Source organism: Notothenia rossii, assembly GCF_949606895.1.
Source record: "Notothenia rossii genome assembly, chromosome: 11".
Taxonomy (NCBI): Eukaryota; Metazoa; Chordata; class Actinopteri; order Perciformes; family Nototheniidae; genus Notothenia; species Notothenia rossii.
Window position 1 is genome coordinate 49,186,862 of NC_136910.1, and position 24,458 is coordinate 49,211,319.

Consider the following 24,458-nt stretch of genomic DNA (forward strand, 5'->3'; position numbering starts at 1 on the left):
CATCCATCTGTCATCCATTATTTGTTACTGCTTATCCTTAGAGGCTCGCGGATAGCTAGAGCCAATCCCATCTGACGTGGAGCACCCTGGACAGTTTGCCAGTCAATCACAACCTGACAACCAGACAGCCATTCACGCTCACATTCACACCAATAGGCAATTTAGACTCCAATTAACGTCACCTGCATATCTTCGGGCTAGAGCAGGAACCCTGAGAATGCAGAGCGAAAACCAAAGCTCACACTCTTGGGGAAAACATCTGTTGTTTAATTGAAACTGGTTAGCACTGCCAAGGAGATTATATTTAAGGTTTGTTTAATAGTGATCAGAAGGATAGCATGCAAGCAACTGGCCCAATCCTCATGAAACTTGGTAAAATGGTGGAGCATTGGCCAAGGGGGAACCTATTCGTTTTTTTTGGAGCGAATTCGATATAGAGGAGCGAATACACATTGCAAGATTGACGATGTTGGCGTCCAGGTGCCCTTCCAATTATGCTGAATTGGATCCTCATTGGTGGAACGCACCATCTGCTTTGATTTAAACCCGATCTCAGGATAAACTTGCTTGTTGAGGCTTTTGAATTTAAAGACAGCAAGCTGGCCCGATTTCTTCAGTGAAGGGAGCCAATTGGGATCTAGTCCAGCCGTGATGCATGTACTGTAGATTCTTTCTCAAACTACATTCCCCTCTGAAACATCTTTATCAAACACGTTGCATCCTATAGTGGCGATACATGGGGCTGCTTTACACCTCATGTAAGAGTTGTAACTTCCACACCTGTATCACTTTTTCTAAAAGAGCTCACATCCAGCTCAGACTTTGAATCTTAATTTTGACAGCCCCACAGCTCGTGTTGCACTGGGCAAACTGACAGACTCGTTGCAGCTATCTGTTCCAGTAATTGAGGTCGGCGCTTGGACTTTCCTGGCGCAATCATATCCGTATTGTTCATTTTTAAATAATATCCCTTCAATTTATAAAACACTCATCAGACATTCATTAAGCAATTTTTGTGATTTATACAACCGTCTGCTCCCGGGCAATCTCTCAAATTTGTAGGATCACTGGGGCTTTTCTCCCTCTCCCTCCCATCTCCTCTCCTCTCACCCTAATTCCCCCTCTCCGTTTTCCCTCAACGATGCCCTTCACACAATCGTGTCCCTGTACCCCTCACTAGCACACTCAGCCCTCTAACCTCCCCCCCCCCCCCCACTGGATGAGAATACAAAGCAGAGTAATTTCATGGCTAAGCAGGCCAGATAATCAGCAGTCATATTTCACAGCAAAAGGAATGCAGACGCAGACATTGGTCAGGGTTGGTGGGCTGAAAGTGTCAGTGCAATCATTCATATAAGAGGTGGTTTTTTTTTCTGTGCGTTTATGTTTCTTTCTCTGTCTATTGTCCACTCTTTTTTTCCTTTCCCGATTAACTTTGAACCAAGATTTCATGATGAATGCAAAATCGATACAATTTGCATTTTAAGTTCCACCGTTTTTCTTGGAATAATTTTAACATTAGACATTCTGGGGTTTAACTCTGCCTAATGACAGTTGGGAGCTTAAGTGCCAGAGCTGGGAGCCACATGGTCACAGGCCAATTTAACCCTGGATATAAGGTGATAGCACCAAAGCTTTTAAAGTTTTTCCCGTGATGTCTTAATGTCCTTAATGGTTTTAATGGGCTATAATTCCTCATTGTGTGTCTTTGTGCCCCAGGTGTGTTCGCATTCGGTCTGTTTGCCACGGACATCTTCGTCAACGCGGGCCAGGTGGTGACAGGAGGTCTCTCGCCCTACTTCCTGTCCGTCTGTAAGCCCAACTACACCGGCACAGAGTGTCGTTTTAATCACCAGTTCATCATCAACGGCAACATCTGCACCGGGAACCCCGTTGCTGTGGAAAGTGCTCGCCGGTCGTTCCCATCCAAGGACGCTTCGCTGAGTGTTTACTCGGCTGTTTACCTGACGGTGAGACAAAGGGCACAGTAGACACTTTAATGAAGTTTACCATCGTATATTGTGTTCCATATGCTAAGGTGTCGTCTTCTCACCATATTCCTTCCATTTTTAGACATCAGAAGAACTCACATGTTTTCTTACATTTGTTGTATATTGCTTTGACACAAGTAGATAAAATACATAAAAGACCATTTGACTTTAATTACGTTTTAAGTTGAGAACAGTTTTCCTTTAGAGCAGGGGTTTTCAAAGTGTGTGAAGGTGAGCCTCCCCTGATACAGTAGAACATAAGAACAGCCGCGCCCCCCCTCCCAAATATTATTGCTATTATTATTATTATTATTATTGTTGTTGTTGCTATAATGCAGGGGCATTCAATTGCATTTCAAAGAGGTCCAGTAAGAGAAAATGTCATTAAATGCTCTGTTTTCGCTGTCTACCTTTCTCTTTTTTGAGCACGCCATTTGAAATTACTCCGACTGTTTCTCTCCTCTTGTCTCGTATCTGTGTGTGTGTTTGAATCTATCGTGCTGACTCACTGACTGCACCGATTTGATTGGCTGAGTAGCATCACCTCCTTAAAACATTAAACAATAACTTTTTAAAACCTTTTTATCTTTATGTTTTAAACGTTTTTTTTTAAACATTTTTAACATTTTCAACATCGTGGATGAATCCTTATATGCTTCCGGCAACTCACTGAACGTCAACTTTGCCTCCTCATTAAACTGACTCACCCCTACTTTAGGGGGGAACAATGGGTCTGCGTCTTTGATGCGTACAGGCGGATTATGCGGGGATGCAAATGTAGACAGGAATAAACGCAGATCATCCTCAGCCTTGACCGGTACTTGCTTTTGATACAAGTACGTATTATTACAATTAAAATAAAGGGCGGTGCCGGCCGTCAGCGAACCGAGCCGGCCGTCAACGGCCTGCTGACGACCGGCCGTTATGTGATTCTCCAGAACACACAGATGGCCAGTCCGTCCCTGCCACGACCGGTCCATGAAAATCCTAGCTTCAACTAATCGTGGTCATACTTTCTCCGTTTTCTGCCAGACGCTGTCTCCTCTCTCACTTTAGGTTACATCGATCCATGTTGCCGCTCGCATAAAGTTAGCTGAAGTTAACTAGCTAGATTTCACTGTTTCTCCTATTTTTTTCTCACGCTGCGCCTCCCCTGAAGCTCTCTGGCGCCCCCCCGGGGAGGTGCGCCTCACACTTTGAAAACAGCTGCTTTGGAGGATAATAAGGTTAACTTTGCAAATTAAGAGCTATTCAAATGATTAACTAAATGTTGTATCTTTTAATATGCTGTTTCAAGGCTGATTCTAAGTATATTAAGTAAATATAAAGTAAAGTTAAAATCAAATTAGGATTTTAATAGGACATACATGTAATTAAGTATACAATACAAAAACAAAGGCTCAGCACCAATGTTTTTTTTTGGTTTGCAGTTGTTGTTCTAGTAATTTAAATTAGTCCCACATAATAGTGTAAACACTTTTTTTCTTCTTCAAAACAGGAGCACAGTTTAATTAAAAATCAATGTCAAGTGTACTTGTTGCCCCACAGTTAGTCATTCGGGACAGAATGTAATTATTTAACATCTAGTTGTGAACACTTTTCGGAACAGTAAACACAACATCCAAACAATCGGAACTAAATACAACGTTTTGAACAGGACTGATTAAAGTTTTATACATTACTTTGCATAAGCTAGTTTGGTATAAACATGATGAACGAATAGGAAAGGAGGAATGGTTTATAAAACCTTCAGGCATTTTTTGAAAATTGGCTTATTTTTTTAATAAGCTTGTGTTTAAAATAGGGGTGATACAGGGGCTCAGCTGCTGAAAATGAAATACGAAAGCAGAAGTGCAGATTTGATCAGCGGGAGCAAAAGGAATGCAAGGACAGGTTGTTGATTAAAATGAGTTTTGAACTCCACGATCTGGCGTGGGAGAAGGTTAAAATTCAAGAAGTGAGAACATGTAGGAATACTAAGTGTCCGTTTTAAATGCTGAAAGTCTTCTCACACCTCTCACTCTCAGTTAGAAGGTTCCTCTGTTATCCCTTGTAAAAAAACCTTTTTGTTTTGAAGAGATATTTCACTCACATGACGTAAGGTTTTGACATCTTTTCCAAACCGTTTTGCTATGCAATGGAGGCTTTGTGCTCTCATGCAATAGTAAAATATTTGATTATACTCCTGTGGGAATAACTCCAGGTGCTCAACAGGAGATTGTCTCTGATACAGAAGCTCTAGTTAAACCTTTGGGGCATAATAAATAACTTTTTTTTGTTTTTCAAAGTCTGATTAAATCTGCCCTCTGTCTTTTTTCCAGATGTACATCACCAGCACCATCAAGACCAAGTCCAGCCGTTTGGCCAAGCCTGTGCTCTGTCTGGGCACGCTCTGTTCGGCCTTCCTCACCGGCCTCAACCGAGTCTCAGAGTACCGGAACCACTGTTCGGACGTGGTGGCCGGATTTATACTGGGATCAGCCGTCGCTCTGTTTCTGGTGAGGACGATGGAAGAGAGAGAAAGGTTTGGGGAGAGGGGATTAAAGGAGAAGGAGAGTGACTTTGATTATTATGAGGTCTAATCTGGTCATAATTTATTTTCAAATGATAATTTCCAGCTCCTTTTTGAAACTGTCCCAAACAAGTAATTACATGATTAATTCAGGGTTGCAGTCCTAGTCAGTCTGAATGCAAATTAATGTCCCTAAAAACAAAGCATTTCTTTGTATTATTATTATTTTTTGTTGATATTTTGTGACGTTTTTAAGTGTTTGCAGATACCAGATAGTGTATGTGTCAATAGAGTTCTGTGTATAATGAGTTCCTGAACACTTTTATGGTAAAGACATTTAAGAGAGAAGTGTGTGAACAGGTGATAGAAAGAGTTAAGATAAGAAACAGGATGAAGGGCGCTTTATACCAAGCTTGAAGGAGGTTCAGTTGCAGGTGAGTAAGGATAGAGGGAAAAAGGATTGGCTGATTTGGGGGAAGGAAGAGAAGAGAGGAAAAAGCTGAGGTGGCACCTGGATTTCTGCTGAGATCAACGAGGAAGGGTATTTAAAGTGAGAAGAAAGTTGAGGTAAACACTAGTTTGAAAAAGTGGGTGCGTTCACGATGTAGGGTTACAGTGATCTGTCCTATTGAATCCATTACCATAACAACAAGTTATATATTGTTCTTCCTGGTTTTGAGGGCTTTCGGCTTTCAATAAAGACTACAATAATTTTGAAAGCCGGAAGTACAGGAAACACTGAAATCAATAGCTATCCTCTGGAGACCCTTAATGTCGGTACCAAATTTGAATGCAATCAATATTTGTTCGCATTTCAGTATGGAGAAAAAATGGTTAGCCAAGAAACTGAGAGACCAACATTGCCACCGATAGAGTCATATCTATGGATGAAAATTCAATGAGCATGTCATATGCAACATCCTTCGGCTTTCCTATGTGATATGCAAGAACTACTGGCTTACTTAGCACCTTGAGCAAGAAGACAATGATTTGCATATGTCTTGTTAGACCTGCTTGTACATCGCTGTATCTTTTTGAACATTTTGCCAATGCTTACGGTTGGGGTTAGGATTAGCCCCTAAACTGTTTTTGCAAATTACCTTTGTAGTGAAAAAGGATTGGTGAACCAAATGTGTGGTAGAATAAGGGTTAGGAATAATCAAAGTAGTGAGTATTCAAGACAGCTCTACGGGATGGCTAGGAGGGGTTGAAATCCTGTGGGGTTTTTCAAGGGTGAGCGTTACAATGAAAAAATGAAGCAGCTAGTCCTTGGACCTTGAAGAGGAGGAGCCATAGGGCTCCGCTCTTTAATGAAGGATATTCTCTTTTAATGATTCATCCATAAAAATTGACATACATTGAGTTAGTTGTCTCCAGGGAATGACGAACACGAGATAGTCAACCGTCACCTCAGCAGTTTTGAACCTGTTCAGTTCCAGCTTATAATCAAATGAAGAGGCCCGCCTTTTGACTTCACACTGACCCCAATGGTTCTGATGAAGCTCATCAAGGTCTTGTCATCTGAACACTGAGGCGATATGACGGACTGCCATCTTGAAGAAAATGAATTGGTTCAAAGAGAGAAGAAAGCAGGTGTAGCTCAAATCCCTGTGGTTCAGTGCTGACAGTGAGGAGATCTAAATGGACTCTTCAAACAGCAGCTGCCTTTGGTGTTACACGAACATTGTCCTGCAAGGAGATTGAGGGATCAATCTTAAGCTTCTGCTTCTGGAGCTTCAGAGTAATGTTGGAAACAGAGGTGTCCACTTGATCCAAGACAACTCATGGGCGTATGCTGACTGCCTGCCAGGTCTGCTAGAAGCAAAGCTCTTTGGAATTTGAAATGTCTTCCAAACGAAACCCTTAAATTCAAGCCATTAAAAGGTATGTAAAATTGCTGTATATTTGATGTAAGATCCTATAATGAGTTATCTGAAAACCAGAAACATAGGTAATGAATTAGATCCATCCGGACCTAGTTTCCTTGGTATAATTAGATCCTTTGGTAAGAGATTTTTCCAACATTTCCACAACAACAGCAACCATATGACATTTTCCTCACAAGAGACAAAAGATGGCAGCTTGGCCCAGATTGTCTTAGCATGGATGGCAGAGTACAACAATGGATAGAAAGCAGTCGTACTTGGTCTTCAGGGATGCGTTTCAGCCGAGTAAAAACAAGACAGGGGAAACCAACATGTTAGGCATTTGAAGAGAAGATTGGTTGTAGCTTAAAAGGTTTTGTTCAAGGGAAGATGAAAACAGTTTTGTGGAAACAACAGGTAGTCAGTTGCTTAGATTCCCTGTGGCAGACATTTAGGAAAGAATCAATGTTTTTGTTTTGATGGAACAGTAATGCTTGAGTATCTCCTTAGATTCTTGCCCAGCTGTTTATTGTGTCTGGGTTCAGTAGAGAAGCACTGTCCATGAACTGCGACGAACAAAGTCAGCTTCAGCATCCTTTAGCGCTGAATCCCCCCGCTAAATGTTCTCCTTTTCCACGGCCCGAGGGCATGGTTGGCCTGGGGTGAGGGGGATTCCCCCTCAGGCTGCTTTCTTTGATTAAACAGTCCATGGAGGAGTACAGAAATATAGTAACCTTGGTGATGTCTGTACTGGTAGAAGAACCTAACATAGGACTCTCAAGTAACTGTAATTTATAAGAATTCTACGACACATGAATGAAGAAACAAGGCAGTTCACTGTGCCTGCGTAGCGCCATGCCACAAAGGCGAACAACCCAGAGCATCACTGTCAAAGGATGGCTGCATTTTGTAGAGCTGGCAGGCCCTTCTGATTAAAGGTAATCAAGGTGATATTATTTCATTTCTTAATGCTACGAGACATTGCCTTTTAACAATGGTATGACTCTCATGTCTAATTCAGATGTCTCATGGCAACACTGTGTTATCTGTTGAATTACACTATTTTGTCTGATAACAGGAAGTAAAAATGTTAATTAGGGGCCCGGTGTATATACACACACTTGTATTTCCTTATAGAGGCTGGTAAGAATGTTGGACAGCATGCAGTTTAAGAAATGCTAGCAGCAGGTACGGCAATGTCAGACCGCCTCTTTTGTCTTGACTGAACTATGTCCATGCATTCTAGAGAATTTGTGTACAGACATTCATGTTACTAATTCAATGAAGCCGACGGACCTTAGTGATCCCCTTGAATTTTCCTCTCACGCCACCAGCAAGTTATGTTTCTGGGTTTGAATGGAATGGACATCAACGATTTATTTGACCAAACTAGCCTGGGTACACATTATGATTTCACATTGAGTTATTTGAGATGAAATGTATTGGATCATTGACAAAGTTCTCACTTACCAAACTCCCACATTTAAAACCTGTGTTTTTGTGAGCTTACCCTGCTATTCACGTTGAACTGTCTTCATACCTTACAGGGTATATGTGTTGTGAACAACTTCAAAGGCGTCCACAGTGCAGCGGCTAAACAGAAAACTGAAGACTACCGTGGCCTGCCTCTGATGACTTTCCCCCGTGTAGAGAGCCCTCTGGAGACTCTCAGCGCACAGGTACCTTAAAACACTTAACCTGGATTTCCGAGAAACTTTATCACCATGATGCACATTATCTTTCCCAATTAATTGGCAAAGCTCCCTCGAGACTTAAGCTTAAAACAAAAAACTTTGGAAATTAGTCTACTGTAATTTGCCATTCTCTAATTTGCTGGAATGTACTTTCAATCGGCTAAAGAAGGGTTTTTAGTCACCATGTGTTTTTTCTTTCTTTCTTTCTTTCTGTCTTTTTCTTTCTTTCCTTCTTTCTTACTTTCTTTCCATTCAAAGCAGTGACACATGTTGAGAAGAAAATACAAGCATGACATTTTGCACTACACCCCTGCCTCCATTCCAAATGCACAGAAAGACACGTCCTGATACTGTTGGACAATGATTTCCCTCTTTCTCCTTATTTCCTCACCTTTTCCTTTTCCTTCTCCTTTCCTCTTCCTTCTCATCTCTGTCAATCCCTATTCTTTTTCTCCATCCCTCCATTTTTCCACGTCCGTTTTTAGAACCACTCAGCATCGATGACGGAGGTCACATGACTAAGGGGGCAGCACCGGGTCACGTTTGCGTCTCCACAGCACTTCCAGACACAATGACGAGGACGCATGCCACGTGGCTCCGAATGCTTAATAAAAAAAACACTGCTGATATATCTGTTTAAATCACCTGAGGGACTAAATGCACCATGTTTCTAATGGTTCTTATTAAGTTGGGCTATGCTCAATTCTACCTGCCAAGGCACATCCATTGCATCAAAAATATCACAAAGCAAACTTAAGCACAGATTTTTGTTCCAGATATTGAAACTATTTGAAACATCAGACGTTTTTTTCCCTCCAAGGTGTGCTGTTTGTAGTTAGAGGACGGTGTTTTGTACATTTTGTATGAGCGAGTGCTGTAGCCTATCCTGACGGTGTTAAACCTGCGTACTTCCTGTTGGCTAACTCACTCTGTCTTACATCACATCCTGTCAGGTGACTTGCCTCGTCGATCGCCACATCTATTCCCCCTCAGTCTGAAAAAATGTGCTATGGAAAAAAATATTGATGTTGTTGTTCTGTGATGTTTGTCATTTGTACAGGAAAAAAAGACAGAATACTTCTTTTTATTATCTCTCTCTGTACATTAACTGACCGTGTCAGGTCATATTTTGTAAAGATTTTTGTCAATCTGTATGATTATTATGATCCATTTGGACCTGTTTGCCTGCTGTGTAAACCTGGATATGTTTTGGTATCAGTTTAGGTGTTATGGGGAGCGTTACCTCTCCCTGTTGGAGGAAGCGACAAGGAAGAGTCAGCGACATCCTTAGAGTCAGTAAACGGGGTTTGGCACTTGAAGTGTCATGCCATCAGCCACAATGATATATGATTGGTTGAAATTCTCATTATGAGTGCGTTTCAGCCCAATTTCCTGATTCACTGTGATGTTGATAAGATTTTCTTTCTATGAAGAGGTCCAGTGGGGCTAGCCTGTGCCAGATCTAACTGAAGACGTCTCTGGTATGACTGTATGAATAACTTTAAACTCAAATCCCAGTGAAATACATCCTTGTAAAATACATGAAAAAAGGAAAAGAGACAGAAGTGCTCTTTGGAGTAAATCAGAGTGATTTACTCGAGGCCCGGCTAGCCCTTTTAATGGAAACCAGGCTAATGACTCCTGTTTCACTTTTCCTCCTCGAGGCACTCCCCCCAACCCACCAGTGGATTGTGATGCAATGTTGTGACTCCATTTCCCATTGGAAGATACGCCCAGCATGACGAGAGAAGTCAAGATGTTTTATAGATACTCATGATTTCAATTATGCTCATTATCATTGTGATTATCAACGTCTTTTTACTTTCAGAACAAAAAAAGCGTTTCATTTGAAATGCAACATATATTTTTTTTTTCTTGGTTTGTCCACAAATTAAATAGTCAGTAGCAACAATGTGTTCTCTTGTGTCTTTATTCATTTTGTGTGCTGGAAGGAAAGTGGTAATTTGGTTTATCTTATAAAACATTGTGGGCGAGGACACGGCTGATAGTGGGTTATTATAAACAACAGCTTCAGTCCTCTCCAATTTTTATTTCAAACTGAAATACAAAATTAATAGGGCAGAGAGCAGGACTCCATCCTGTTTGCCCAGTTTTGCCAAGTTACCTTGCCTAAAAAATGGAAAACATGTCTGCCCTTGTGTTTGTTTGAATTTGTATTAGATACTTAATTCCTTTACCTCCATTGTGTGTGCCCGGAGTTGTGTGTGCAGACAGCCCAACCATAATTATTCTGCTGAATACAAATCCAACCTAACCTCAAACCATGTGTCATCTACATCAACAGCCTAAAGGTGTGTTAACATTAACATACTATCACATTTTGCTGAACAAAATTGCCTTGAATCTGTAACAAGTTTCTGGTTTTTGTAGTAATATTGTACTATACTTAGCGATGACACACACAAAAACACTGATACACAGGGTTCAGGGTCAATTGCTCAACAGTTGACGGTCGTGGGTTAATTCAGTTGAATTGGAATAAAGCCATCAATGGTTTCAATAGAAGTGAATGGGAGTAAAGTCGACAATTGTTTAGATAGAATGAATGGTACACAGAGGGAATATTTGCAGGATGGTACATTTATAGGGTGCAGTTGGAAGTACACAGTTGAGCGATAGATGTTTCCTAAGGGCTCAGTTCAGTGGGAAAAATACCTTCCTTTAAAGGTCACCTATTGCAAAATTCACTTTTTCATGTCTTTTATACATGAACATGTGTCCCCTCTGTGTAGAGATTCTGAAAGTTTCAGGAAAAAAGATTCACACACTTTTTGTCCTGATCCATTTATATAAAAACCTCTCTGAAAATGAGCTGATCAGATTTTGGCCACTTTATGATGTCATGCCGTTTTTTCCGCCCCCCCACCTTATCACCTGAATCTCCTCCAAGAGCACCAATAGGCGCTTTCACAGCGGAGTACTTTCACCCGTACTTTTCCCGTTTAGTTCCGTTAGTGCCTGGAATTTTGCATTCACATCAAAAAGAGCACTTAGTTCAGAGAACTTTTACCCCCATTTTTAGTGCCTGCTAGAGAGGTGGGACTATCCTGGGGAGAAGCAAGTACCAATTTCTGATTGGCTGGGCGAATTGCAAACCACGGCCTGTAAAACTCTGAAAAGTTTTTGAAGCCGCAATTGTATTTGCTGGCATTAGCATTATTAGCATTAGCCCAGCACACCAATGGAGAGAGAATAACTTATGGCAACACAAAAAAAAACATGAGAGCGGTGGAGTGATGAGGAGGTGTCGGCGTTCTGGCGATTTCCTCGGAAGCCAGTCCCAAACTCCGGGGACTTCGGGTGGTAGTATACGCCGTGAAGTGGTTTGCGGCCTGCCAGTAAACCCAAAGCAGAAGAAGAAGTGACGTCAGCGGCTTCATTTGCGTAATCTTCCCTCAGGGAACTTATTCCGGTGTGAACGCGATCGGCTCTTAGTTCCATGGGGGTACTAAGTGCTGGGAACTAAGTGCCGGGAACTAAGTACGGCAAAGTACTTGGTGTGAAGGCGGCTATTGTGTTATTTTTAACCAAATATCTCTCAGAGGGGAGTTGGGAATGGCTCCTTATTTTGATCTAAAGTAAAAGACCGAGAATCAGCACTTTGGAAACAGGGGTTTATGGGATGCTACAATGCATAATCTGTTTGGTATTTTGAACCAAACACTTCAGAGACCTATAATATATTGATGAAAAAGAGTATAATAGGAGCCCTTTAAATGTTCTTCAAATATGTACTCAAGCATGATGCGATGAGTTTGTGATAATGAAAGTTTCTGGGAGGACCAGAAAACCTTCAGGGTTGTCTTTGAACAAAAGAACAAACTGACATTTATGTTGTGTACTAACAAATGCTAATGCGTGTAATGTGAACAGAAAGCCTGATTACCTCCTGTTATTGCCTCTGAGAACAAATGAGAAGAAATGGATTAGCAAACATATGTTGAGGCAGGACCCCAAAAAGTTAATACGACCCATTTTTCTGTTGTGTGCTGAGTTGTATATTCAATGAGGTATAGGCATTTCCTCTTCATACAACCCTACTGTCCAACCACACATGCTAGAATGAGCATAGACACGCTAAAACCGTGATCTTATTTTCTGTTGATTCATCCTGTTACTCGTGCTGTGATGTTTATGTCACCGCCAAGCAAGGCAAACACACAAACCCAAAGAGAGCTGACGGCTCAGCCAGTGCACTTGCTCTTTTGCTCTGTCAGGTATTCATTTCAGCTGTGACAGCCTGCGCTTACCCTGCAGACACACTGGATAAATAGATAGGGATTTTGTGTGTGTGTGTGTGTGTGTGTGTGTGTGTGTGTGTTTGCTTGTGTGTGTGTGTGTGTGGCAGAATTTGACCATGCCGTGTGTTTGTAAAATGTCATCCTTGGCTCTTCTGAGTACGCTTTCCTGCCCAAATGGCTGTCCCCTAGCAATATGAATGAAGAATAGTGCATCAACCAAATATCATGTCAATGCAGGAAAAATAAACTCTCACTGGGTTTTTTTGGAGCTTCAGGGTGTTTTTAAAAAATATAATGGGATCTATTTAAATCAGAAGGAATTAGTTACTGCAGTTGAATCTCAATGTCCAACTTTAAAAATGTAATATATTCCAGTAAGAAAAATCCTTAATGCACTGTTTGACTGGTGTAACCTGGATGTAATGAGCTGAAAAATATTTACCTCTGCGTGAAAGCACATCCCTTAAGTCAGTAAAACAAATAATATAATTTTCCTTTTGAAATCAGGTTTTAAGAGAACTGAAAGGAGAAGATTCTTACCAGTTCCAAGGTTATGGAAGCAAAAATAAGTCAAAACTAATGTAACTAAAGTATGCACTATCCTCCTACACTCTGCTTTCTGTTATCTTCTTTAAGTTGTATTTTTTACACGTAATCACATAAGAAAAAGAAAATGCTTCAATTCAATTAAGTGCAAAGAAGAGAGGTATGTTTTTTAATAATTGGACACATCCAAACTCAAACTGAAAAGACGCAAGAAAATTCACAGTGAGACTGTTTCATCGTGTTCGGTTATGAGTGATCATCATATTCAAATAAGATGTCAGAGTTTGACCAGTGGTCCATGTTTATGTTACTTTCACTAATCAACATTGTGATTGCACCAAAAACAAAATAGTAGTTCTGGTGGTTCTGATGGTAGAGATTGCGAGAGCACCGGTATGATTTCAAGATGGTGAGTAAAAATGTCCTGTTTTTGGATCCCTGATTGAAAAGACTCTTGTATTTATTACAACAGACTGTAATACTTTTTCCGATCCTGTGTTTATAACACTGAAACCTTTGAAGACAAAAACCATCCAGACCACGAATCAAAATCTGACAAGTTAAATGATGACTCACAGGTGCAGCTTTCTTTTAAAAACTAGAAGTGCATCGGTGAAATGCAGGACAACATACATAGTGATCCACAAAACACGATGCCATCCAGATGTTCTTGATGAATAGAGACGTTTCTTTCTGAATTTGGATTTCTTGTTCTTTCATCATAGCAAATGCCCCAACGACCTTCAAAAAGTGGCACGAGAAATAAATGACCTAAGCTGCATTGTCATAAACAAGAATCATTAGGTCATCAATCAAATCAACCGATACATCAATCACCAGCAATTGTATTTCTTTTCTGTCCTCCTCAAAGGTACAAGGTTTCAGGGCCATACAGACTTAACTGTATAGGTTCAACTTCAGGTCATTTACACTCTCAATAGGTCTCAGCATAAGACTCAGGTGAATTAGCCCATTAAGCTTAAATACCGGTCTTCATATCTGTGATCAAGCTTATCGTCATTTCAAGCAGATCTCTTACCCTTGAAGAGACAAGACTTAGAGGAAAGGGATGAGAAGGACGAAGTAGAGGGCATTAGGAATGGAAGTCAAAGGAAAAAAATGAAGGGATCAGTGAGGTATAAAAAAAAAAATGGCGAATGCGAGGGTAACGAAGAGGAAACTTTGGACAGCTTTTCAGTGACAGCAACACGCTAGTGAGTACAGATTTGGTTCAGGGTCCCTGGTTCACCTTTGTCCAATGGCTGTCGTATTAGTGAATCACACGTTCCAGAAGTCAGGACATTTTCCACTGGACAGAGCAGGATCCCTGGGGAACGTTTCAGTTGGGCAATCAGACGAACTCCTGAGGAGGATTCAACTTCCAGAAGGTTAAGGTTCCATCTCCACAACTCATAAAAGGATCCTTTTCCATAACCTTTTAGGAAACTTGTCCCACGTCTCATCACATTTGTCTAGGCAGAACAAAGGAGAGCATTTTCAGAACTCGGGTAGTGTGTTTGTGTGTGGGTTAGTCTGCTGGTGGGGCTGGGTATACTGGTTAGACTGGTGAGTAGTGGGCTGACTGTGGGAAGTCTGGTTTGCTTGCTGGTTATCTGATTGGTACTGTTCTAGCTCTCGCTTCCTTCTCATTGCTGTCTGCAGCTGCTGCTTGATAACGAGGATTTGACCCTCAAGTTCTGACAACTCCTGAACCAGCGGCTTCCTGCCCACACCCAGCCCAGGGCCGCAGTCGCCCACACCCAGAGCCCGGCATGGGCCCGAGGTCGTCCCCTGCCCGGAGCCACCCTGCCCTGGCGCAAGTCCTATGCCCAACCCCCGCCCCAGCAGCTCAGAGCGACCGTTAGTGTTGGTCACTATGGGTAGGTGCTTCTCCAGTAGGGGGAAAGTATGTGGATGAGACTGAGGGGATGGGGGTGGTGGTCCAGGGAGCTCCTGGGAGGTTGGGCGCTCCAGGTCATTCTGCATCTCTTGAGGAAGGACCCTACGCCTGTTGCAGTGGGACGACTCTGAAGGACTCCAACATGCTGACTGGTTGTTTCCCTCATTGCACCTGGAGATAGGACAGATACATAAAGAAATATCAGGTGATATTAGCATTTAACTCAAAGCATTACTGTAGCCTCATAGAGCAGCTAGCTTTAGCCTCTTAGACTTGTTTTAATTGGAAGTCCATGCTTTTCTGGCAAATATTGTCTGAATAGGTTAAATGATTGATTCTCCCCTTATTATAATATATGATAGCATATTTTGTGGGGATTTTGTCGTCCAATCATTTGATTGACCCCATAATGACATTAAGCTGCACATCTTCATATATTGTGCTCAGACTAGCTTGCCCTAATGATCACATTACCAATATTTTGGCCAGAAAATATAATTTGTCTAACTCAACTATAATGGCTTCCAATAAACATTGTGAAACTGATGATTGTAATGCTGCAGCTTGAGCAGGCATGCATGAACTGAAGCCTGTATTAAGTCTTAATAATGTCACACATAAGGCAAATAAGCATTAATGAATAGCAATGATGAATATCCCCGCAAAACATGCTGGTTTTCAAGATCAAATAAGTAGCCCTTGAATGACAAGGCTTACTGGACGAATTCATGTCCAATTAATATCCTCCTGGACTCACACTGACCCCGGCCGACCTCTCCCATCCACCCTCGAGGTCTACCCTAATTTTTAACCCTAATGAGCACCAGCAGCAGCACCGCGAGTTGGAGGAGTGAGGTGTCAGTCACAATATCAATAATATAATAATCTTGTATTCCCGCTCGCAAATTCCCTCAAACTTTCATGTTTTCTCTTCGTGCTCGTGCAAGATAGGAATGGACCAACTGAGTGATCCATAATTTTCCATTAAACAGCTGTTGCCTAACCGTCTTTTCAACTCAATCACCCACTAGGTTTTATTTACAAAGAAAGTGTATGTGTAAAACTAAATAGATAGGAGCTTCACAGTTACACAAACTTAAAAAGAACAGCCTGACATTGTCGTCCTTGGTCACATCAATACCTTTGATTGCACTGACCATAATAAACTCCTGTCACATCGAGTCACTTTGAACTTTTGCCCAAAGCTTCTATTTTTTCTTCTTCAACACAGCATCAGAAATTGATAGGAAGAAAGCAGAAATAAAGTAACATCTGCAATACATGATTGGATGGTGATGAGTTTAGTGAAAATACCAGAGAGTCCTTGCTTCTCAAAACCATGGAAAAGTTTTTCCTGGAGGCAGCCTCAGTCTTTATCCAGATACTTCCAAATATATAGTTATAATTGAAATATGTATCTGTTGGATAGCACATTAAGTCTAGCATAGTTAGACCTACCGTATCTCAGTAGCTCTAGAGAAAACCCCTTTTTACATTCAGACATAGTCAGACTTAAACATAATGAACTGTATGGTATTTCTTGCAGACTAGTGCTTTATTAAAATAACGTTACGGGGTGTTTCGGCTGGTAAGTGGTGAGTAAGTTCAACATCCTGAGTTCTCATTCAAACGTTGCTTTTTGAGAAGAATGGTAGATTACTATTGGGTTTAAATGGTACACTGATTGTACAAGATGAACAGAAACATTTTCAAGCCTCTGGATCTCCCAAACTATTACATAAAGCAACACAAATATGTTTTCCTGCAGTCATATATAAGGTAGTTCTGACTTTTTTTTTTTTTAAATATCCATTGAAGCAGATATGAAGGCGAGAAATAACCTTGATTTCATTTGAGAGACGTAGAAAAAGAGACTCCCCTCACCTCTCTGAATCAAAGGAGCTTTCCATAGCGATCAAGAAGAATCTAATGAGATACTCTTTGACATCAAAAGACACCTGAATGATGAGGCGTCAGAGAAGAGCAACATGAAAAGAACCTTATCTTTAAAAAGATGTTTGCAACTTTTGACAAGAAGGCACCTGTGCTTACATCACGGCTGCAATGAAAGAGAGAATCCTTTTGCAATGAGGTACAACTTATCAAATTGCTTTCGCCTAGGCCCTAGAGTCTCAAGATAATCACCCCAATTTCAGATTCTTAAGAAGTCTTACGTGAGGGTGTAAGTGTATGAACTTAACGGCATGAAATAAAACAGCAGGTCCCTTGTTGGCGTTCAAACGTCTCGACAGAAAGAGTTGCTTTTTCAGTTAGCTTTTGTGCTATTAGTTCTCAATGAGAGTGGACACGTCAGACTTTAAGATAACTGCTTGGCAGTCACCTTGAGAGACACTCCGTCATGCTTTTATCTGTAAATACCTCCTCCCGATCTCTTATACCTTTGCATGGCTTGTTTTTACATCTATTGATTGATAAGCTTTTGCCTTTTTATCATTCATATTGAAAGCACTTTGTGGCTGTTCTCAAAACGTGACGCAAATGTAGATAATTCGTATTCACCCAGCCTCTGAGTTGATTTATTTAGCATTTAGGAGTCCTTGCCTCACTCCCATATGGAATAGGAGCTTGTTCAACTTTCATTATGTGAATGGACGTGATGGTTTTGACTGACTATATAATATACTATGTAAACACCAACTCTTTCTTTGTTCCCTGTTTAGAGATTCCCAGAAGAAATAATGATGTCAAGGTCAGAAAGTGCCGTGCAACTTGCAAAGTGTTTAAAAGATGAAAAGCACGCTGAAATACAAATCATTATTTCTTTCTGCAGTGTTTTCATGTCCTTTACATCATTATTCACCTAGATGGTGGGGGAAATAAGTTTGTAAACGTAAAGCTCATTATAGTGTTCCTCTCACTCACATCAGAGGGCGTCTACTTTTCTCAGTCGGAAACAAACAGGGCCCTTGGTTTTACATTATGTATGTGAAGATGTCAGAGCGCCTATACACAGATGAAAGTCAGCATATTTCTACCTTATCATTTACCGGGATATAATGTTGCTTTCACATCTGCTGGAGAACTGCAAATATTCTCAAATAAGAATATACAATTCGCACAATCGTCCACATACTTTTCAGAGATATCTGCTCCCGCCTACATCCAATTTGCAACTTCACCAGATTCCTCGCATTAAATTACCTCCAGTTCTTCATTTACAATTTCATAAATATGGATTTTTCTCCATCAGCACTGGTTTCACAAATAAATGTTGCCAGGGGAGAAACTTCTGTGTAGCAATGCAGTGGGAGTCACCGACTCATGAAGGAGACACGGGGCGAGCTGGAGCTTTGATGGCAAACAGTGATGGTTTATTTGCAGTTACGGCCGGAGAGTTGACAAGACAGGTGGTGTGTCACGAGTTGACACAGCGGTTGCCAAACCAATTCTGAAGAACTCTTTCTGTAGCTCAAGGTTTTAACTAGTTCGGAGTGTTATAATCAACATTCTTCATCAGTGAGACTAAACATTATGGACCCTGAATCTAACTAGAGCTCTCGTCCATAGGAAAGAATGTGCGCCAGGGAACCTTCGTCCCTGAACAGTAAACTACCTCACATGGCGGCTTGTGCTCTGTCATAGACTGGCAACAACGATGCGCCCATGCTGCTTCTCCTTAAGAGAGATAGCAGCAATACCCGAGGCCGTAGACCTATGCCATGAGAAAGGAGACAGTGAGAGGAGAAAATGATGAACTGTGTCAAAGGTTGAATACCTAAGCAAATGATTCCCTAACAGTTGCAACCTACTGTAGACTAACAGACACCAATACAGAATCCAAGGCTACTTCCAAATACTATTATGTCTCCTGTTCATTAGTGCGACTTATGAAAAGCACAGCTCGTGTTTCCCTGCGGCAGTTCTCTAGGAACTAAATGCTTCACCACTGATTTCTTTTTCCCTCACCCATCTGTCAGTACAGATGTGCGTCAGCTTGTAGCTCAGTGAATAGGGAGTCCTTCAACAAGCAGGACACATTAGACAAGCCCCCTGCTGGAGTGACCTTGAGCAAGATATTTAATCCCAACAAGAAGGTCATACAGCTGTAAATGACCTCTTGACCGCCCTGCGGAGGCTGAAAACAATGTAGAATGTTGTGTTCTTGCAGTAAACTGTTATACTGTAGGTCTTATCTTTTCTGATTCCTTTCAAAGAATTGTGATGGTGTGCTAACACAGCAGGAGAGACAGGAGAGAACAAAGCCGGCCCAATTATTTCCACTCTGCGGAGTCCCTGTCGTTGCCCTGAAATTGAACTCTTGAGGGAATTGTATGTACACTCATAGGTGAGTCATCAAAAGCTCAATACAAAGTGTTAACTAGACATACTTTAGATATTCTAAACAATGAATGAAACACAGCTGGAATGTTGTGCAAAATGGAGACCAATATTAAAAAAGGATTGAAGATGTGAGATATTTTTTTATTATAAAGGCAATAAAGAACACTAACAACAACTCAAAGTTGTAGCCATGACTGTACTCTGAATGTCAAGCTGCACATTCCAAAAAGTGGAGGTTCTACACACATCTCAACCCCTGCAGCAAAGAAGATATATAAAGTACAATCCCCTCAATTTCAGAGCAGGCGCCCAAGATTAGTTTCACCAATTCAGTATCCATCTGAATGTAGAATAAAATCACATTCTCCCCTTCAATTCCCGGGTTATTAAAAAGGTTTCTGCAGACCATTTTGAAGTCACAGTGCAGTTGACCTTCTGAATATAAAATGCCATTACCGGTACTTCATTATTTCATCCTTAGGCCTTTGTGGGAAATTCTATCATGATAAGTGTATGAATTCTCGCATTATGGCCAGAAACTTGTTTTGTTAGGAGAAAGTGATGTTGAGCTCTGATCTTTCAAAACCAAACTCAAGTAACAAAGTGATGTTTGTGCAACATTTTAGAAAATAACTCTAGGCTTTCCTTTCATCCTGGACGGAATGATCGATAACTCAAAACATTTGGGTTAAAAACTAGGTTTCAAAGCAATGTAGAAAACGCTAATTTAATAGTACTTTTAAAGAAGTATAAACAGGGGAAGCAATGATCCTATCCCATGTAATCCCTCCATCAAAGAGTTGAATTGTAACTGATGTACTAACAGTGACATATGGTATTTTCTTAGCGTGAGTAAAACAGGTCCTTGTTGGATCTACATAACCTGAACACTGCGTTTGGTAATAAATCACAAAATCCTAATTTGACATTGGACTCTTTCAGACATACACTTCCCTAATCTTTTTTCTCTGCCATCTTTGTTCAGGAATAAAATATGTTAATCCTAAGAAGTATTTTTCGACCAATTACATTTTTACCCAAATGCACCATTTGGTTGAAGAGTGCCTCTTTGTTATAATGCTGATAAAACAGGTGTTTATGCACCACATGTTTTTTCTGGTAACAGACCTCAAGCTGGAGTTATTAAGATCACTAAATATCATCACATGAATGGAGAGATGATCATATTTCTGTTCAATGTTTGCAAAACAGACACACCAGGTTTCTATGGGACACCGGCAACATGATGGTAATAATTTCTGACTTGTAGACAGCGTGCAGGCACGGGGCAGAAGAGCTTGATTGAATGAGCTAAATCATGCAGCCGTAGGTAATCTATCCTCATTACCACCGGCATCCCTCACACAGCCTTGGCTCCATAATTATTACGTGTATTTAATCCCCACTTTGAGTGCTCCACCTGAGTGTCCCCTCAGCGATGGTGTTAAGTAGGGAAAGGTGTAAAGCAGAATTTAAATAGAGGAAGATGAAATGGAACTCTTTTGCCCGGCAAAAGCTTGAGGGTTGTTTTGATCTCCCCGTAGAGACCATAAAAAGAGTAATAAATGTCCCACTTTGCTTGCTGTAGGAGAGCAAAGCGCTACTTGGCGATGGCAGAAGCGACCAAATGTGAATAAAAGGGGATCATTTTATGACAGACACTGTATTGATGTCAAAATGACGGTCCAGATTAGTTACATAAACCGTAATAAAGTGCACCCATTTGCAGCGTTTGAAAAGAAACGGACCCAAAAGGAGCTTTCATGATTTACTAAATCTCTCTGTCACCCACTGAGCCAAACAATACGCCGCTACGTCAGCATGAGATTATTCCCTCAATTTCCCTTACTGATAATTAGCTTCCAACAGAATGACCAATCTATTTAGTTCCTGATTAAACGGGTCCCTTCACTGCCACTTGGATGTTAATTGATGTCACTTATTCACAGCCGGATAATTTGGCCATTGGGCTGTCTAAGTTTGGAAAATTGGCTTCCTGCGAGACATTTTATTTTTATTTTGAGTGATTATGGGCACATATGTGATGTGTTTAATGATACCCTAGATTTTAGCCTTGCATCTTCCTTAAATCTTCTTTTTGTCTTCAGTTTGTATTGCAGTTGTGTTATGGTATTATAAGAAGTGAGATGGAGGGAAAATAAATTGCATTTGGTTGAGGGTGCAGTGGCCTGATAAAACTCCGTATGAGTACAAATGCACACTAAACCATGTGTGTTTGTGTAATAAAGCAATTTTTATTTGAGTAAAAACCATGGAAAAGTTTGTAAACTTGAAAGAAAAGGCACAAATGGGATGGAAAGTTATTTCAATACGATACACAGGTACTTCAGTTATCACTCCAGTGATTTTGTCATGCTGTTATTTGCTACGTTTCTATAATTTTAACCACGTTTTGTGTCCTCTTCTGCAGTGGTTTAATGAGCTTTTTGGAAACATTGGAGCTATCCACTGTAATTACCAACAGTAATGGATGAACTCATTACAAAACATTAATTAAAGGGGACATATAATGCTAATTTTCAGGTCCCTATTTGTACTTTGGGTTTCTACGAGAACATATTTCCATGCTTTAATGTAAAAAAAAACACATTATTTTTCTCAAACTGTATGTAGGAATATACCTGAAATGCTTTGTTTTAGTGCCTGTCTCTTTAAGACCCCTAATAACACATTCAGCTTGCTGTGATTGGTCAGGGTTTTCGGGTTTTCTGGCTGTCCTGATACAACATTGCTACACCACTATTTACCTATAAGTGTGTAATTGCGACATTAACTTTAGGAAGCCATGACGGCTCATTGAAAGGAATGGTTTCTGAATAGGGACTGTGTGCATTTTCATTTGAGTCTTTATAAAGCAACTAGAAGACATGTAAATGTAACATTTTACTTGATAGGATTCTTAAAATGTGAGAGCTGTGTTAAGCTAGTGGTGCACCTGTTTCTGTTGTATACTTGCTGTAAGATTTTGAACAAGCCAAATTCCCAAGTCAAAAGAAAGTGCACTAAATAGGTCATAAAAGATAACATCGAAACTGGGCTTGTTTCATATTCAGTTCAATCCCTTAGGAATATGATTGACCTCAAATCAAATTATTTAAAAAAAAACATTACATTACAGTCTGCTGGATTTATTTGATAAAAATGAAATTGTATTGATTCCTGCAATGGCGGGGACAGTACCTCTTATCAGGCTTGGTTACAGTCGGCAGTTTGTCATCGTTGAAGACGGAGTTAAGGGCTCGGTGTAATCTCTGGAAAACAAGAAACACATCAGCTATTATTCTGATGTTTCATCGGAATATGACATGCAGTGTGTGTGCAAAAGTAGAAAAGTGGAGTACATTGGCTACTTTCACTCACTCACTTAAATAATAAGACTCATGGTGATTGTGGAGTGGTTATTTACTTAGCAATGATCCAAAGGGTGCTTCACTTTGTTCTAAATGTGTGTGTGTGTGTGTGTGTGTGTGTGTGTGTGTGTGTGTGTGTGTGTGTGTGTGTGTGTGTGTGTGTGTGTGTGTGTGTGTGTGTGTGTGTGTGTGTGTGTGTGTGTGTGTGTGTGTGTGTGTGTGTGTGTGTGTTCGTTCAGTACCTGGCTCGTGTGCAGCCAGTATCTGAAGCGTGGCTCCTTGACCCTCGGGATCACCAGCTTGTACACAATGTGTTCTGCTACTGTGGTCACAAGAGACAAGACCACGCCCACACAGAGCATCACGAACAGACCGGAGAAATGCTTTATTCCCATCTGCAGCGTCTGGAGAGAAAATAGAGGGGGAAGAAAATGAAGGGAGAAGAAAGATAGAGACACAGAAAAAAAGATCAGTTGTGCAAATCTGTTTCTTCTCATGAACAGCCTGGGAAAAGTCTGGGAAGTATCAAAAATCTGGGACTTAAAATGATACAAACTCCCTCAGTACTGTTACTAGAAACATTTACCCCAGTTCTGTGTACCGTTTTGAAGTACCATAGCTTCATTTTTCTGTTTTAAGTTACTTTAATTTTGTCTACTCCACCTAATTTCAGAGGCCATTTTTATAATTTGTACTCCACATCTACTGTAAATTACTGTTGGCACTAGTTACTTTGCAGATTTACATTAATAAGGCAACATGTAAATCCACGGATATATTATGTTAATGCATGTGTTAAGCTACCCAGCGGCATATGGGCGGCGTTTGCCACAGTGAGTTGTGCGCAGGTGTTGGGATCAGGGGTCAAACCCCACTGCAGTCAGCATGTCGTTGTGTCCCTGAGACACTTCACCCCAAATTGCTCCTGTGGGGATTGTCCACAGTATTGAGTATGTAACTCGCTTTGGATAAAAGTGACATGTAATGTAATGAAGCAATTCAAATTGGCCAACACTTATTCAAGCTGCATTAGTGTTATGTACACATTAATGCATGCTTTATATAACATATACAATTTTGACATGGAGAGTATCTTTACTTTCTGTATTTAAAGTCAAATGTTATGCTCACGTGTTTAACTTCTACTTGAACACGATTTTGAATGCAGGACTGTTTCTTGTAAAAAGAAATGTTAACCCTGTACTGCTACTTCACTGAATAAAGAATAGCCAGCCCTTATGTTTTGCTGCATTGCGGTAAAAACACAAACCAAAACATTTGACATAAAGTGAATATCTTTTATTCTTGTAATAAAAAAGTAATTTCAGAAAAATACTGACATACAGCATGTGTTTTGGCATCCTTATCTTAAATAAGCACATGTTGTTTTCAGTAATAGGTGTGACATTTGCCTTTGGATTGTGTATGAGAAAAATGATTCTCGAGCTCATGATAATACTACTGGAATTATATTTTGTATGTGTAAACCGGGTGATGTATTCAAAATAGTTAAAAATCCCTAAGCTGTTTGAGCAGGAACTAGAAGTCATCGGCTCCCATTCTTTTAAAAAATCCCATTAAAAACATCTTGCACAAACAAAAAGCTGAATTGACATTTGTATTGAATCACATATTTGAGCACAAACACTGAAGCTGCAGTTGTTCAAATGTTTTTCCAAAAAAAAGTTAACTTTTGCTTTCAACACAGTTATTATCAGAAGGTAACAACACAATGCAGTTGAAAAAGTGAGGAAACTTAGAAGGGAACAAGTTAAATTGCCATGTTTGTGCACAATGCTTAATTAGCATTGTCTTTTCCAGAGAGTAACACATCTAAAATAGGATATAACAGTAGGAGTTTTATTTGAATTTCCTCAAATCCTGCTATACTGAAAAAACCCTTCTGAAAGACTTACACTGCAATATCACACTCCTCTCCCCCCCCCCCCCCCCCCTCCCCTCACATCTTAATTGGCTCTCATTCCATTCTAAATGTGCCACCATGGAGAAAGCTC

At 40.5% G+C, this 24,458-nt stretch overlaps 2 protein-coding genes across 3 annotated transcripts in view; one reads left to right on the forward strand and one right to left on the reverse strand.

Annotated features, from left to right (window-relative positions):
* plppr1 (phospholipid phosphatase related 1) overlaps positions 1-9,972 on the forward strand; it is a 43,040-nt gene extending 33,068 nt beyond the window's left edge. Inside the window, exons 5-8 of one of the 2 annotated variants that reach the window (XM_079658959.1) lie at positions 1,720-1,970; positions 4,313-4,489; positions 7,916-8,047; positions 8,321-9,972. In XM_079658959.1, the coding sequence (XP_079515085.1) occupies positions 1,720-1,970; positions 4,313-4,489; positions 7,916-8,047; positions 8,321-8,326 (566 nt within the window). In that variant the 3' untranslated portion in view covers positions 8,327-9,972. The remainder of the gene's footprint in view (positions 1-1,719; positions 1,971-4,312; positions 4,490-7,915; positions 8,048-8,320) is intronic. The other variant, XM_079658958.1, reaches the window with a different exon arrangement.
* A 3,068-nt stretch (positions 9,973-13,040) lies between these two features.
* grin3a (glutamate receptor, ionotropic, N-methyl-D-aspartate 3A) overlaps positions 13,041-24,458 on the reverse strand; it is a 52,408-nt gene continuing 40,990 nt past the window's right edge. The window contains exons 8-10 of the mRNA XM_079659560.1: positions 22,686-22,847; positions 22,274-22,344; positions 13,041-14,941 (exon numbers count right to left, since the gene is read on the reverse strand). Coding sequence (XP_079515686.1) covers positions 14,368-14,941; positions 22,274-22,344; positions 22,686-22,847 — 807 coding nt within the window. The 3' untranslated portion in view covers positions 13,041-14,367. The remainder of the gene's footprint in view (positions 14,942-22,273; positions 22,345-22,685; positions 22,848-24,458) is intronic.